The 15,309-nt window shown below is 42.1% G+C and overlaps 1 protein-coding gene across 1 annotated transcript in view; it reads left to right on the top strand.

Moving 5' to 3' along the window:
• The first annotated feature begins 12,809 nt into the window (after positions 1 to 12,809).
• asic1b (acid-sensing (proton-gated) ion channel 1b) overlaps positions 12,810 to 15,309 on the top strand; it is a 231,408-nt gene continuing 228,908 nt past the window's right edge. The window contains exon 1 of the mRNA XM_048254856.1: positions 12,810 to 14,274. Within this exon, the coding sequence (XP_048110813.1) occupies positions 13,913 to 14,274 (362 nt within the window). The 5' untranslated portion in view covers positions 12,810 to 13,912. The remainder of the gene's footprint in view (positions 14,275 to 15,309) is intronic.

The following is a 15,309-nucleotide window of genomic DNA, read 5'->3' as shown; positions in this document are numbered from 1 at the left end:
AAAAAGATTAATGCCCCCCAAACCCCCACCTCTCCATGCACACCCACAATTGCACAGTGCTCACTGAGTGTTAGTGCATGCATGTATGTAAGTGTGTGTGTGTGTGTGTGTCTTTGTCAGTGTTTGTGTGTGCACATTCTGTATGTGTGTGTGTGTGTGCGTGTGCTTGTGCGTGTGCGTGTGTGTGTGTGTGTGTCAGGGTTGTGCACAATTCGAATACCTCAATTGAAATGCAAGTGAAATTCAAGAATTGAATTGGAATTTAAGAGCCAGTTTCAAGTCAATTCTGGAATTTTGCACAAGCCTGGTGTGTGTGTGCGTGTGTGAGTGTGTGTGTGTATGTGTTTTGTTTGTGTGTGTGTGTATGTGTATGTGTGTGTGTGTGTGTGTGTGTGTGTGTGTGTGTGTCTGTGTGTCTGTGTGTGTGTGTGTGTATGTGTCTGTGTGTGTGTGTGTGTGTGTGTGTGTGTGTGTGTGTGTGTGTGTGTGTGTGTGTGTGTGTGTGTGTGTGTGTGTGTGTGTGTGTGTGTGTGTCTCTCTGTGTGTGTGTGTCTGTGTGTGTGTGTGTGTCTCTGTGTGTGTGTGTCTCTGTGTGTGTGTGTGTGTGAGTGTGTGTGTGTCTGTGTGTGTGTGTGTGTGTGTGTGTGTGTATTGGCACACTAGTATCTGGGCATTTGGCTGCCGTCTCTCTCTCTATGTCTCTTCCCCCGCCCCATCCAGACACGCTCTCATCCAACGGGTCCAACTGCATCACTGTCATTCGTGCCGCGGCAGAGCGCAGCACGGGAGTCAGGGAACGCTGAAACGTTTCGACTGGCAGCATACGAATCAAATGCACTGATCACATGGGCACGAGAGTTTCAGTGAGTCAGAAAACACTGAAGTGTTACATCAGTCAGCGTGCGGATCAAATATGCTCATCACTCAGGCATGTCAGCGCAGTGGCACACATATCTGGCTTCTTTCCTCTTTTACTCATAGTCTGCTTAACTGTTTGATAAAGTGTGCCTGCCTCGCGTTATTAAAGGTTGTTAGAAAATAAGGAAAACACATTTTTTTTAGGTTTGATTACATCATAGTATACTAAAACTTGTTTTCTAAGCAGAGTTTGAGAGGAGCCCATTGGGATGTCTGATAGCAATTAACTCACCCCTCTCCCGCCTTCTAGGAGACTGAAACCTGCTTCCACATCCATACATCATGCACTCCAGTGTTGCCCCCGCGGCCTCCCATGCCCCCAGCCTCCCGTGCCCCCAGCCTCCCTCACTGCTTCCCAAGTGCCACCTGCATCCCTGATGCTGCCAGCCCCGGAGATGGTCCCCTCAGCCTGCATTGAGGCTGGGCCTGCTAATGTTGCTAACTCTGATGGCTTGGCGGCTGGTAGCCAGCCCCCTTCCCCCGCGTTGCCTTCTGCATCTCAGCGACTGTGATGGCGCAGCCCAGAGATTTCATGTACTGGTGACTCTATTGTTAGATCCGTCGCTCTTCCTGGTGCTGTTACGTACAGCCTCTCTGGTGGTAAGGTCCAAAACGTCATTGAGCAACATTCCATTCCTCACTGAACGCCTCCCCTCTTGTTCACACAGTGATTGCTCACGCTGGTACACATGAAGTCATGTCAACACAGTCAATGAGAAGTTTGAATGTCTGACCTCTACCGTTGAGAACTTCGACCGAGCATATATTTTGTCCGGTGCTATTCCAAGTCTCGAACATGCCAAATGAACGCTTCTGCCACCTTCACAGTCTCACCCAAATGGCTTCAAAACTTTTGTACTGCAACTGGACAAGGCTATGTCAACCAATTTGACTCGTTTCGGCCTGTTTAAATGGTCTCCACGCAAACTGAAAGAGGACCAGACAGCTGATTTCCAACCTCATCCAGTTTATGACCTTTAACCTACCACCTAAGTCAGATTGACTAAGAGTTAGTCATAGTTGTACCTCAGGAGCTAGGACACCTGGGTATGAACTGACAGTGTGTCATAATGATTTGATATTGAAGATTTATTTGACTCATTTGAAACCTAGCTTTATGTAAGTAGTTAGTGTACAGTCCATTGTAATGTAGTTACAGTTTTTCTCAGTTGCTAAAACACTAAAACCCATTGGCTGAAAAAAAAAAGTTCTCAAAGAGCAAAGATGTTTTCATTCGTCAAAAGACAATGATGGAAAAATATGAAATTTGTTTTGAGAGTAAAAATGTACTTCTCTCAGAAAACTATGTTTTGAACAATATGTTTTCTATTTTCTGGTGTATTGTTTACTGACTGCTTGATAGTGTATCATTTTGATCACTTTGTTTATAATTATGATTTGAGAGCAGTGTTTGATTTTGAGCGCAAGTAAAACTGTTTTGAAGCGAAAGTTTGATTTTGACCACAGGTAAATCTGTTTTGGGGCGAAAGTTTGATTTTTCAAGAGGAGTCGGAGGTTTTGTAAATAGTGCTTGAAGCTGAAGTTTTGCGTTTCATGTTTTAAGAATTTGGAGGAAGGTTTCAGAAATTGCGTTTTAGCAATTGAGAAAAACTGTAAGACATTTTTGAAAGATTGTATCATCTATTTTGTGCATCTGGCCTTGAACATAGATGTACCTGTAGTCTGTCAGCATACAGAGTACACTGGGCACGAATGATGGAGGACAGAAATTGAGAGAGAGAGAGAGAGAGAGAGAGAGAGATGCAGAGAATGACTAGACAAAGAGAGTGAGAAATGGATAAAGACACAGAGGATGGAGAGAATGTAAAGAGCAGCAAAAGATAAAGGTTAGACAGACTGACACACTAAGAGAGAGAGAGAGAGAGAGAGAGAGAGAGAGAATGTAATGTGAAATGAAATGCAGACTTATCTTGAGTTATCACTGGGAGAAGTGCATTATGATTAACTGTGCAGTTAATTAACAGGCTCAAGTGCAGTCACAGGCTCATCCTCTGTGTGTGTGTGTGTGTGTGTGTGTGTGTGTGCGTGTGTGTGTGTGTGTTTTGAAGGCTCCTGTGGCTTCTTCATCTCACACACAGACTTCTTCCTGGCCTCACTCTACAGAGTCAATGGTTATTGCTACAGCTAGTAATGTCCTTGCACTGATACAGCTAATAGTCTATTACAGTTTTTCTCTATCGTTTTGATACCTGTGTCAACTCTGACATCACATTCTCAAAACAGTTAACACCTGTGTCTGAACAAAAGCACTCTGGACAAAATGACACATTTTGCTTGCAAAAGGCTGTTACTCTCTCAAAACACTTAAAACATGCAGCAAAAGCAAATCTTGCCTTCAAACACTACAACTTGTTGCCAATTCAAAAACACTCTTTAATCAATCATTACACACTGGACAACAAAATGCAAAATCTAGTTCTCAAAATGAGCATTTTTTGCTATGTCTGTTCTTTCTCATTTTTCTGGTCAGAAAAAACTGTGAAAAAAAAGACAAAAATGTTCTTGAATAAAAATGTATTTATTCATTTCCTCCCAAGATACTGTAAATTTCATTGAACTACAACTTTCATCGAAATAGACCTACAGTAAACACCTTTTGTACTGTTTTCTCCACCAAATAGGCACTACAGTACTTTGTCTAAATGTGCATTAGATCCATACTTGCAAATAGCAACACAGAACAGACATCTCTTATGTATAATGAATGATTGCTGATTGAAGAATTGTGCAAAGGAGTTTCACACAGGTGTATCAGAGATTCAGACTTATGCAAGGAATCTATACCACCTGTAAAAAGATGTTTTCCTTTTGTTTAGCATGGGAAAACCAATAGAGTTTGGGGGCTTTTGAATGACGCCTGTGTTAACTGTTTTGCAAAAGGGTGTGAGAAATGTGTGAACCCAATGAAAATGTGTGAACACATTAGCAAAAGATTACTTCTGCTGTGCAAAGAAAGTAGTCATGAAGACCAAGTGGGTTCTAGTTTACTTAAGCAGGTAAAAGCAATCGAGAAAAACTGTAAAACTTGTAAATACACATTTTGCTCTTACTTTGCAAGATAGTTGGTTAGTACCAAGCTAGTTATTAGCCATCCCTAAATCAGCCTTCTGATAGCATACTGTAATATCCTATTTCAATTGGTAAAGAAGAGATGTGTAAATCATTTAGTAGCGAGTTAATGGCTATTCTCTTGGCTATTTTTGGCTACGATGTATTATTTTTGGCTGGAGCAAACAAGATTTGACTATTTTGATGAAAAGTGGCTGCAATGTAGAAGTTAATTTTGAAGTAAGTATATATTTGAGTGCTACAGCAGCAAAAATAACTGCAACTTACTATAGCTGATTTAGTGAAGTTTCCCCCCAGTCATATATTAAATTTAAGATATTTCAAATAAAAAATTTGTTCAAGGAGAACAATGCTTTTCCTTTACCTTGAAATAAAGGCTTCAGTGTCATTTTGATGCTATAATACTTATATAATATGGAGAATAAAGTCTCTGACATTGCCAGTGCGTGCATGGGAAACTTGATGTACTATGTATGTTGATCGGTAGAATCATAACCCAGTTAGTCGATTTACTGACTAACTGGGTACCCCCTTAGCGCAAAATGGCATTGAATATTGACACCAAGGGGCATAAATATAAATTCCTTTGTGGAGTTGCTTTAAGATAATGGCCTGAAAAAGATTAATGCCCCCCAAACCCCCACTGGGCAACAAATTGCAAAATCTAGTTCTCAAAATGAGCATTTTTGCTATGTCTGTTTCATTACTTTCTCATTTTTCTGGTATCAGAAAAAAACTCTGAAAAAAACAAATTATTCATTCCTCCCAAGATGTAACTGTCATTGACATGTAAGACATACAGCAAACACCTAGCAAGATACTGTAAATTTCATTGAACTACAACTTTCATAGAAATAGACATACAGTAAAGACCTTTTGTACTGTTTTCTCCACCAAATAGGCAATACAGTACTTTATCTAAATGTGCATTACAGTTTTTCTCGATTGCTTTTAGTAAACTAGAACCCACTTGGTCTTCATGACTACTTTCTTTGCACAGCAGAAGTCATCTCTTGCGAATGTGTTCACACATTTTCATTGGGTTCACACATTTCTCACACCCTTTTGCAAAACAGTTAACACAGGTGTCATTCAAAAGCCCCAAACTCTATTGGTTTTCCCATGCTAAACAAAAGGAAAACATCTTTTCACAGGTGGTATAGATTCCTTGCATAAGTCTGAATCTCTGATACACCTGTGTGAAACTCCTTTGCACAATTCTTCAATAAGCAATCATTCGTTATCCATAAGAGATGTCTGTTCTGTGTTGCTATTTGCAAGTATGGATCTAATGCACATTTAGACAAAGTACTGTATTGCCTATTTTGGTGGAGAAAACAGTACAAAAGGTGTTTACTGTAGGTCTATTTCGATGAAAAATGACAAGTTGTAGTTCAATTCAATTTACTGTATCTTGCTAGGTATTTACTGTATGTCTTACATGTCAATGGCATTTACATCTTGGGAGGAATGAATAAATTATTTTTTTATTCAGTACATTTTGTCTTTTCACAGTTTTTTTCTGATACCTAGAAAAATGAGAAAAGAAATGGAACAGACATAGAAAAAATGCTAATTTTGAGAACTAGATTTTGCATTTTGTTGTCCAGTGTGTAATGATTGATTAAAATCACACAGTGAATTGGCAACAAGTTGTGTTGTTTGAAGGCAAGATTTGGTTTTGTGCATGTTTTAAGTGTTTTGAGAGAGTAACAGCCTTTTTCAAGCAAAATGTGTCATTTTGTCCAGAGTGCTTTTGTTCAGACACTGGTTGTTTTGAGAGTGTGATTTCAGAGTTGACAAGGGTATCAAAACGATTGTCGAGAAAAACTGTAAATATCCATAATTAAATGTAGCAACACAGAACAGACATCTCTTATGTAGAAAAAAATGATTGCTGATTGAAGAATTTTGAAGTGCAAAAAAAGCCTTATTTCACACAGGTGTATCAGAAATTCAGACTTATGCAAGGAATCTATACCACCTGTGAAAAAAAAGATGTTTTCCTTTTGTTTAGCATGGGAAACCAATAGGTTTGGGGGCTTTTGAATGACACTTGTGTTAACTGTTTTGCAAAAGGGTGTGAAAATGTGTGAACCCAATGAAAATGTGTGAACACATTCAAAAAGAGATGACTTCTGCTGTGCAAAGAAAGTAGTCATGAAGACCAAGTGGGTTCTAGTTTACTTAAGCAGGTAAAAGCAATCGAGAAAAACTGTAGTACCTTATGGCTAATAATACTACTTCATAATGCTACTAATTATTGTGTATAGCAAAGAGATCGGGCAGTGCATCCAGGTCTACAGGGTGTACCGGTATTTGTGGATGTGTCCTCCTGTGTTTATAGTGTGTGTGTTTAGGTATGGGTGTGTGTCTGTTTGTGTATATGGTGTGTGTACTGTATGTGTATGTTGTGTGTTTATGATGCTTATAAGCATACATGTGTGTGGTGGTGGTGGTTAAGCGTCCATTAGTGGAAGAGTGAATTTGATAATATTTGTGATATTTTGATGTGTTGACACAGCAGCATCCTTTGCACAGCAGCAATTCTATTCCATCAATGAAAAATGGTCCTTACAAAATATATAAATAATAACAACAAAAAACAAAACAAAAATGTCTTGCCTGTTGTCACCAGTTTCCCTGAGGAGCCATCAAGATGATAGAGAGACAGGGAGTGAGAGGGAAAGAGATAGAATGAGAGAATGAGAAAAGGGAGTGAGAAAGTATGAGAGAGGGATGTAAAGTGGAGTAATAGAAGAAGGAAGGCATAAAGGAAGAGAAATAGAGCAAAACGGAGACAGAACAGAGAAAGAGAGTGATAGAGCAAGGGAGTAAGATAGATAGAGAGAAAGAGAGCAAGAGAGAGAGAACGATAAAGATAGAGGGAGAGAGAAAAGGAGAAACCAGCTGCATCTGTTGGGCCGTAAGGGTGTGAGCAGAGACTGTGGGGAATAATCTGCCCTTTGTCATTTTCTCCTGGTCTTGTCAGGGCAGTTTTTAGAGCCACCGTGCTGTGCTCTGCTCTCTCTCTCTCTCTCTCTCTCTCTCTCTCTCTCTTTCGCTCACAGCAAATCCCTGGCGGGGCTCATGCCCCATGTGCAGCATGTTAAATATATATGTGAATGTGAGTGTGTGTGTGTGTGTGTGTGTGTGTGAGAGAGTGAAAGTGTGTGTGTGTGTGTGTGTGTATGTGTGTGTGTGTGTGTGGTGGAGCTGGAAGAGACCCACGGCTGCACATTATACCGCTATGATCTGCTCATGTTAAACAGGGCAGAAGTGTGTTGGGAATTATGTTTTAACCGAGGAGAGGATGGGACATGCGTTTGAATGTGTGGTGTAGAGGGAGCTTTTCACAGGCTCAGGAAGCTGTAAGTGTGTGTGTGTGTGTGTGTGTGTGTGTGTGTATGTATGTGTGTGCGTGTGTGTGCGTGTGTGCCTGGTCTGTCTGTCTGCTGACACATCTAACCAGAAGATAGAGAGCCCTCTATCAACATCTTGTGAGAGTTGTTTCCCTCGGATGTTCACTGCCAGTTTCCCCAACGTGTTTATCTTTCTGTCTACCCTTTTCTCCTCACACTAACACTCTCTCTTTCCCTCTCCTTCCCCTGCTCCTTCCCTCTCTCTCTCCCTCCATTCCCCAGCTCCCTTTCCCCCTCTACTCCTGGAAGGAGTCAGTGGGTCCTCATTAAGGCTAATGGTCCATCTGTCCTTTTTTCCACTGGAAGCCAAACTCCCATAATCTCCATTGACATCATTTCAAAGGGACCTGCCAGAGAGGGCAGCGAGTGTAGCAAGCCGGCCTGCCACTCCCGGCTATTTATGGGCAGTGGAGAGGGGAATGGGAGCATACTACACTTGAGAAGTGTGTGGTGTGTGTGTGTTTGTGTGTGTGTATTTGTGTGCATGGGGAGAGGGTGTAGCCAAGGTGGGTTCAAGAGCCACTTGTGTTTTTTCAAGCACCCCCGAGATAAATTTTGCCATTGGGGCTGAACGGACGGCAGCTTGGGGATATTTCTGTGCAGGGAAGGGGGTAATGGGGGGGTTGTAGTGGGGTGAATGGGGCAGCCAAGGTGGGGTCAAGAGCTTCTTCTATTTCTTGAAGCCATCCCATCCCTGCCAAGTAAAAAAAAAAAACTTTGGCATTGGTCGGTGTGGCCGGCTTGATGGCTCATCTACGTGCCAGTCTTCCGAGGGGAGTTGGCACTGGGCGCACTAACCAGGCATCTGCGTGTGCAAAGCGCTCCAGCCGCTGATCTGGCCAATCAGCATGCACAAACTGGCCCAGGCTGTGGCGGAATCCAAAGTAGGCTCTGAGAACAGCTCCTTGGTCCCCTGCTGCCTCCTCCGTGCCCTTCCCTTCACAACCATGCTTAAGAGGGTTAGCTTCAGCTAGTTGCCGTTAGCTATTTTGCTAATAGACGGAAACACACACCTGAAGCACTGAGGTGCTGACTGACTTGATGAGGGCTTTTGATTACCCTGACTAAGGTGTTTAATTGCTGAAACATTGGCCTACAGTAATCAAATAAAGGCATCAAAGTGCGTGGGTGGGATTAATCTATTTCATGAGCTATTTTGCTACTGAGAAATTAATTTCATACAGGCTGGCCTTCAATCATGTACTGTACCAGTGGAGTTAATCAGCACTGGGTTTTGTTTTTGGTTCATTCTCCATTAAAGAAACACCATGGAAGAATAGCTATCTATGCCCTTTGGCATCACTATATATAAGATGGTACAAGTCCAAAACTGACTTGAAGGGTCACGATCCTACCCAATCAACATTTCATAGTGCAAGAGCAAGCTCTCCATCTGTGCATTGACATTGTCAGAGACTGCATTCTCCATATTATGAGTTTGTGTAGCATCAGAATGTGATGCCATCATTTTGAGGTAAAATTACTGTTTTGTGTTGCTTTAAAGTCCCTGTAAACCAAAAATGATTCTGTTTTATGAGTTTGTCACACCAAAGAAAGGAAAACTGAAAATGATGATGTCCCGCGTAATGGTCTAAAGAGCCGTTCACACCAAGAATGATAACTATGAAGATAATGGCAAAAACGTATCGCTCTAACTAATATCACAATGTCCACGTAAAATCTATAACGATGACAACATGGTGACTATTATTGTGTTACATGCTTCAAATGTAAAGCACTTTGAGCTGCATTCTGTGTATGAAAGGTGCTATACAAATAAAGCTTATTATTATTATAACATGAAGAATAATATAATTAGGGATCACTTTGAGAGCTATTTTGAGAATGACAGGAGGCTGACAGCCAATAAGAATCCATCCAATTTTAGACATCACATACATCAACATGAGGAGAGACTTTGGTTAATGATTGTTGGTTAATGTGTGGATGTTCATATCGTTATAGACATACAGTTACCTTTATAGTTATCATAACTCCACAATTCAGTTAGACACAGTCTTTACGTTGCAACCCATCCCACCCTCTTCACAAATGTTTTTCTAACCTGAAAGGGTGTTAGATAGATAGATATATACTTTATTGATCTCTAAGGGGAAATTCAAGAATTGTTTCCAAACAAATCTCCGATTTTGGTTTACAGTGACTTTAAGCTGACTGGTTCTGATAGTTTTTGTGCCAAAACTGAGCACCATGAAGCCTTTTTGTCCTTCTTGGGTTAACCTATGATCAGCCTTCTTAGGTATCATAGTACATAGTACCAGCCTTTGAAATAAACGGGAGTGGTAGTTCATCTCTCCATCCAAGTCTTTGTAAAACCTCCACATCCCCACCCTCGTTCCCTCTCTCTCTGCCCCCACACTCCCTCCCTGCCTTAGAGAACGTTCCAGCTTGCAGCACTTCAGGTGCAGCTTTTCAAAGGTGTGCTCTGTGACTCTTACACACTCTGTCAAATTCAGCATCCTCCACAAGGTCCAGGGCCTCTAGCTGTCCGCTGTGTGCACACAAAACAAAACTTGTGTTCCAACTCCTAGCTTTGTAAGTGAAAGATAATGGTTTAAACGACCGTGCATCATACAGTATTCCAGTCAATTAACACTTGCCATAGTAGCATGGAAGGGAAGGGTGTTGTATTGGATGTTAGTTAGTTGTGCTCAAAATTAACCCAATCGCGGAATATAGCTTCAGCTGCTCTGTAAGGAGATGAGCTGCTATGTAGCCTATAGACCCTTTCAAGAGTTCCATTATCAGCATCATAGTTGGCCCCACAAGGCTTCCGTTTTAACATTCCATATGTTATCTTGCATATGCAGAGGAAGTAGATTGGGAACCAAATAGAACGTTCAAGCATTGTTTTTGTTTTTATTGTTGAAAGGGACTGTTAAAATGTTGCGTGCTGTTTACAATACCCCTGGCTGGGAGTCAAGCCCTCACCGGTGTATCATCCTCCTGAATGGGGGGAAAACCCCCAGTGTTCTGTGCTGATTCAGACACAGTGGTTTTGCAACATAATAGCGTAATTACACCATGAAATATCTGTATCTGTGTAAAATGAGATGGGAAATCTATAGGCTTTTTTGCTCCATGACATATTTTGTTAGGCTACACTAGATTCCCCATGGTGCTTCAAAGATAAATACATACTGTTGTGTTAAGATTTTAGTGAAGTAATTTAATTATTATTAGCGATCTCAGTCTGTGTTATAAATGGACTGGGCATTCCCTCGCATTTCTGACAGCACCTGCTCTGAGCTGTCCTTTCCAAACCTACTACAGTAGTTCCCACGTGTAGCATAGCCACAAGCTGCACCATCACAGCACGGCTTAATCTCTCTGCTGTTGTCCCAGGCCCCTGCTGCAGTAATAAAGCCTTCTCTTCTCCCACAGCCCATTCAGTTGTTATTGTGTTATTGTACACACCGGAAAGTATATGGGGAGTGTCACATCTATTCATTCTTCATAATGCTCATAATGTTTCCCAGATGTGGGAGAAACTTCACTAGACGTGAAAAGTCTTGGTCAGTCAGAGACTGAAGAACATCTGACAAACAAGTCTGAACATCAACTGTCACACAGACACAGAATGATCCTCAGTCTCCAGAACAAGCGTATTACATTTTGCTTAGTCTACTGCAGTGGTTCTCAACCTTTTTTAGTGATGTACCCCCTGTGAAATATTTTTTCAGCCAAGTACCCCCTAACCAGTGCACAAGAATTACCGCTACGCTTCAACCACGACTCCATCGACAGTGATTGACAGGTGATGGCGGGTGGCATGTAACTGGTTCGGTCGAACCATCCTGGTATGGGGGGGACTCTGGGTTTTTAGGATAATGAAATTGAATAGCCTACTGAAATATACAATTCATTTTATGAACTTATATTTTCCTGAAATATTCATTAAATAATTGTTTTTAAAGTATTTTTGCATGGATTCTACTTTTTAAATACCGGTATATGTATATTTTTAAATCTCACGTACCCCCTGGACTGCCTTCACGTACCCCCAGGGGTACGCGTACCCCCATTTGAGAACCACTGGTCTACTCCATAGACAGCCTATGCCACGCACAGCAGGCCCTAGGCAGCCTGATAACATATTCCTCATTAAATTAATTTCATAATAAATGTCACCGAAAAGCAATGCTGTGCTTTCAACAGGCTTCTTCCTGTCAAAGTAAGCAGTCTTTGGCCAAGATCAGACAGAACATGGGCCAGACTATGCCAGCAGTCAAAAGTCTGATGTTGGAGAACAGGCTGTGTTGTGTCTGGATTTAAGAATGCTGTCAGCTCCACAAGTCTGCCATGGCCCTCAAAACATGGACCATGTAAACGTGGGGAACACTTAAAGTGCCAGTCCTTCTCTCTCACACACTCTCTCTCCTCATTGTACTTCAGACAAAGAGTTGAGGGACAAGCACTTACATTTTAAAAAATGTGTTTGTATGGCCCAAGTATTACATCTGAAAATGTTTTTAAATCATTACAAGCCTTTAATGAATCACATTTTCAGAGATATGTGGGTCTACTGGTTTGGTTGCCTATCTATGATAATGTGGCTCTTTCATACTACATCCAAATAATTTGAATGAATCAACTGAAAATACTTTTTCATGTGAGCAGTTCTCATATTTAGGCTGCTTAATATCTTGATTTATATCAAACATGTAATTAATTCACATTAATTAATTAATCACACACTGTTTTCCTCTGATTTTTGACAGGTTTGAATGATACTGAAACAAAAATAAGAAAAAAAAGGTACCTCTCAACTGAGATCCAATATAGATATGGTCTTCCAGGTGTCCTACAGCCAATATTGAGAGAAAAGACAGATTTGGTCCAAAGTAACCTCTGTGTGTATGTAAGATAGATTGTTAAGAAGCCATATCCAAAGGGCAAAGTATTGATTGCCGTTGACTGATCAATGACTGTGACAGAGAAACAGTTAATGCAGCAATACAGAGGATTAAAGATGGATTGTGTGCAGTGTCATGGGTTGCTGGTGGCCCGAGGCTATGGCTTTCACACACACACACACACACACACACAAAGCACTAGACCAGGTAACAGCTCATTCAACCTAAGGACTAGAATTCTCTGCAGGGGTGTTGGGTCGACACAGTCCTCTCCTTTCTGTTGTGACTGTCCGTTTGGGCTAGGCTATCACAGCAAACACATCCATTGTATTAAACCCGCAGGCACTTCCACCGTTTGCCGTCCACGTCAGCATAAAGCCTGGGAATCAAAACGGCGCAGTGTCTCCCCTTCTCCCCCCGCTTGCCTCCGCTGCGTCCCAACCCTCTCTCTTTTTTCCTCCAAAGACCCCCTCCCTTTTCTCTATGACGAACGATCCTTAAAAAAATAGCCGCGACAGTGGTGGTGGTCTGTCTCAGCTCTCTCCGAGTTTCTCCCTGAGAACGAATTGCCTGTGATGTAAACTGTTAGGTTCGTCGCATTTGAGCAAACGTTTGGTTGGTTTTAAAAATCGCATCGGTTGCAAGTGAATGATAATGGCAAATTTAACGTGACCACAGACGCGACTTGGAGAGACCACAGAAACCACGCGCGGTCCAGTACATCTCTTTTCGCAACATTATTAACTGAAGCGTGGAGATAACCGATTTCATCTACTGGGGCTCTGTTTTGTGTGAAGCTCGGAACTTGGATTATGTCCACTGAGACACTGTGCCGTGTGCGCATCTACCGTATCGCCTGTTCGAAGAAGAGGATAGTATCTTAATATTGTGGTACCTCTTTTAGATAAAAGTAGCCTGCAACTGTTTTTGGTGTGGTTGTCTGTGCCGTTCACAGGAAGATCGGGATTTCGGACAGCGCACGTCGCCTTGTTTTACCTTTTTGCAAATCTTCTCTCTTGTGTGGATCTTTAACTCGCATTGTAACAAATGTGCACCTGAGACACTTCAGCTTAGTCCGTCATAGTGGAGGATACAACCTCGTGGTATTGATTCATAAACACAACCATTTTCTCTAAATGCTACTTTGTGCGTTCAGTGTTTTTGTAAACAGAAGTTATCAGTGAAGCAAGGTGGCTTGTTGCCTAAAGTTGAGAGACTGGGAAGGTATCTTGAAATTTGCTGTTGTCAAAAGGATTGACTGATTCACTTGACAGGTGTTTCAGACTAAAGAGAGACTCTGCTAACATTGTCACCAGAATAGCCTATAGACAAGCTATTGACAAGCTATTGCCAGTGCTGTTTTGCCCAATAGCCTACGATTTTTGAAGTGAACTGTTGTGAATATACGTTTATTTGGGTTTTGTATTTTAATGTTTCAAACTGTTGTGTATGGCAGTGCGTCAACTGTCTTCATACTTTGACTGACCACTAAAAGACGCGCGTGAAAGGGCGTGAACTTGCTTGTCTGGTAGTTTGCATCCCAAAGGCTCGAACATTCCCCTTCTTCAGTACACCCGCGTTCACGCAGTCGGATCGACGGCAGCCATGGACCTGAAGACAGATTCGGAGGAGATGGACTGCGAGCAACCACCTCCCATTGAAGTTTTCGCCAGCAGGTCCACGCTGCATGGCATCTCGCACATGTTTACATACGAGCGAATCTGCATCAAGCGCTGTTTGTGGATCCTCTTCTTCATGGGCTCCGTCAGCGTGCTGCTGATGGTGTGCATCGACAGAGTACAGTTCTACTTCGAGTACCCACATATTACTAAACTGGACGAAGTCACCGCGCCGCTGATGGTTTTCCCCGCCATCACCTTCTGCAACCTCAATTCCTTTCGATTCAGCCGCGTGACACGGAACGACCTGTACCACGCAGGGGAGCTACTTGCACTTCTCAACGGAAGGTGAGCGACAATTGTGTGTGTGCGTGTGTGTGTGTGTGTGTTACAGTGGAACCATAGGTTAGTGTAGTGCCTGTCCTGCGTTGTGCATGTCCATCCTGATTACACCTGACCCGAAGCACCCCCCACACCACACACACACACACACACACACTATTATTTCGACAGTATACTTAATTGTATATTAATGAATGTAAATATAATGAATTATTAAGTCAGAAAGATTCCAGAGAGATTCCAGTTCCAGGTCTGTTTCTTTTCCAACACAGTGTGAAAACAAGTAGCCTGGTGTGCTCCATCCATTTTTGACTGTTTCCAAGCTGTAGGCCTATAATAGTTTCAAGCAACACTCTGACCCACAGGGCAATATGAATATACATTTATAATGGCTAAAAATAATTGTATTAATTTATGAGTCCCAGGCTGTGATTGACGGGAGGCTAATGGTGAGCCTCTGCCATCTGGCTTATTGGTTACAGGCTTTAGAAGTCTCACCTAGAGAGGGGCACATATGTGTCACTGATTGAAACTATCCTCCTCCATCTGCCACTGGGACAGAAGTTGTCAGTTTCTACCTCGAAGTGTGTGTGTGTGTGTGTGTGTGTGTGTGTGTGTGTTTTGTGTGGCAGCGGGCTGGCAACTTACCCAAGCTGTCCCGCTGGCAGGGCATCACCGCCTCTTTTCACACCTGAAAGAGACTCCGTTTACCAGAGGCATACACAACAAATATCGAGACAGATTTGTTTCATTACATGTAAGCGTGCAAATGATTCAGGGCATTTGTGACTATGTTCATCTAATTTCACAAAGCGGCACGTGGTCTGGTGTCTATAACTCTTGGCTGACTGTTGGCCTAACTCCTGATGAAAGAGTAGGCATGGCTGCTTTTGATTTAATGGCGTCCTGTACGCCTCAAGGCAGGAGATCTCACTCCTTCTCCTGTCCTCACCCTTATAGACCTTCATTGAGAAATCAGTACAGATAATATGATGTAGTGCTCTACAAAATGTCAACTCTTATTCTTGTTTATCCCTGAGT

This window comes from Alosa alosa, chromosome 10 (assembly GCF_017589495.1).
Source record: "Alosa alosa isolate M-15738 ecotype Scorff River chromosome 10, AALO_Geno_1.1, whole genome shotgun sequence".
Classification (NCBI taxonomy): domain Eukaryota; kingdom Metazoa; phylum Chordata; class Actinopteri; order Clupeiformes; family Clupeidae; genus Alosa; species Alosa alosa.
This window is presented reverse-complemented; position numbering and strand designations above follow the sequence as displayed.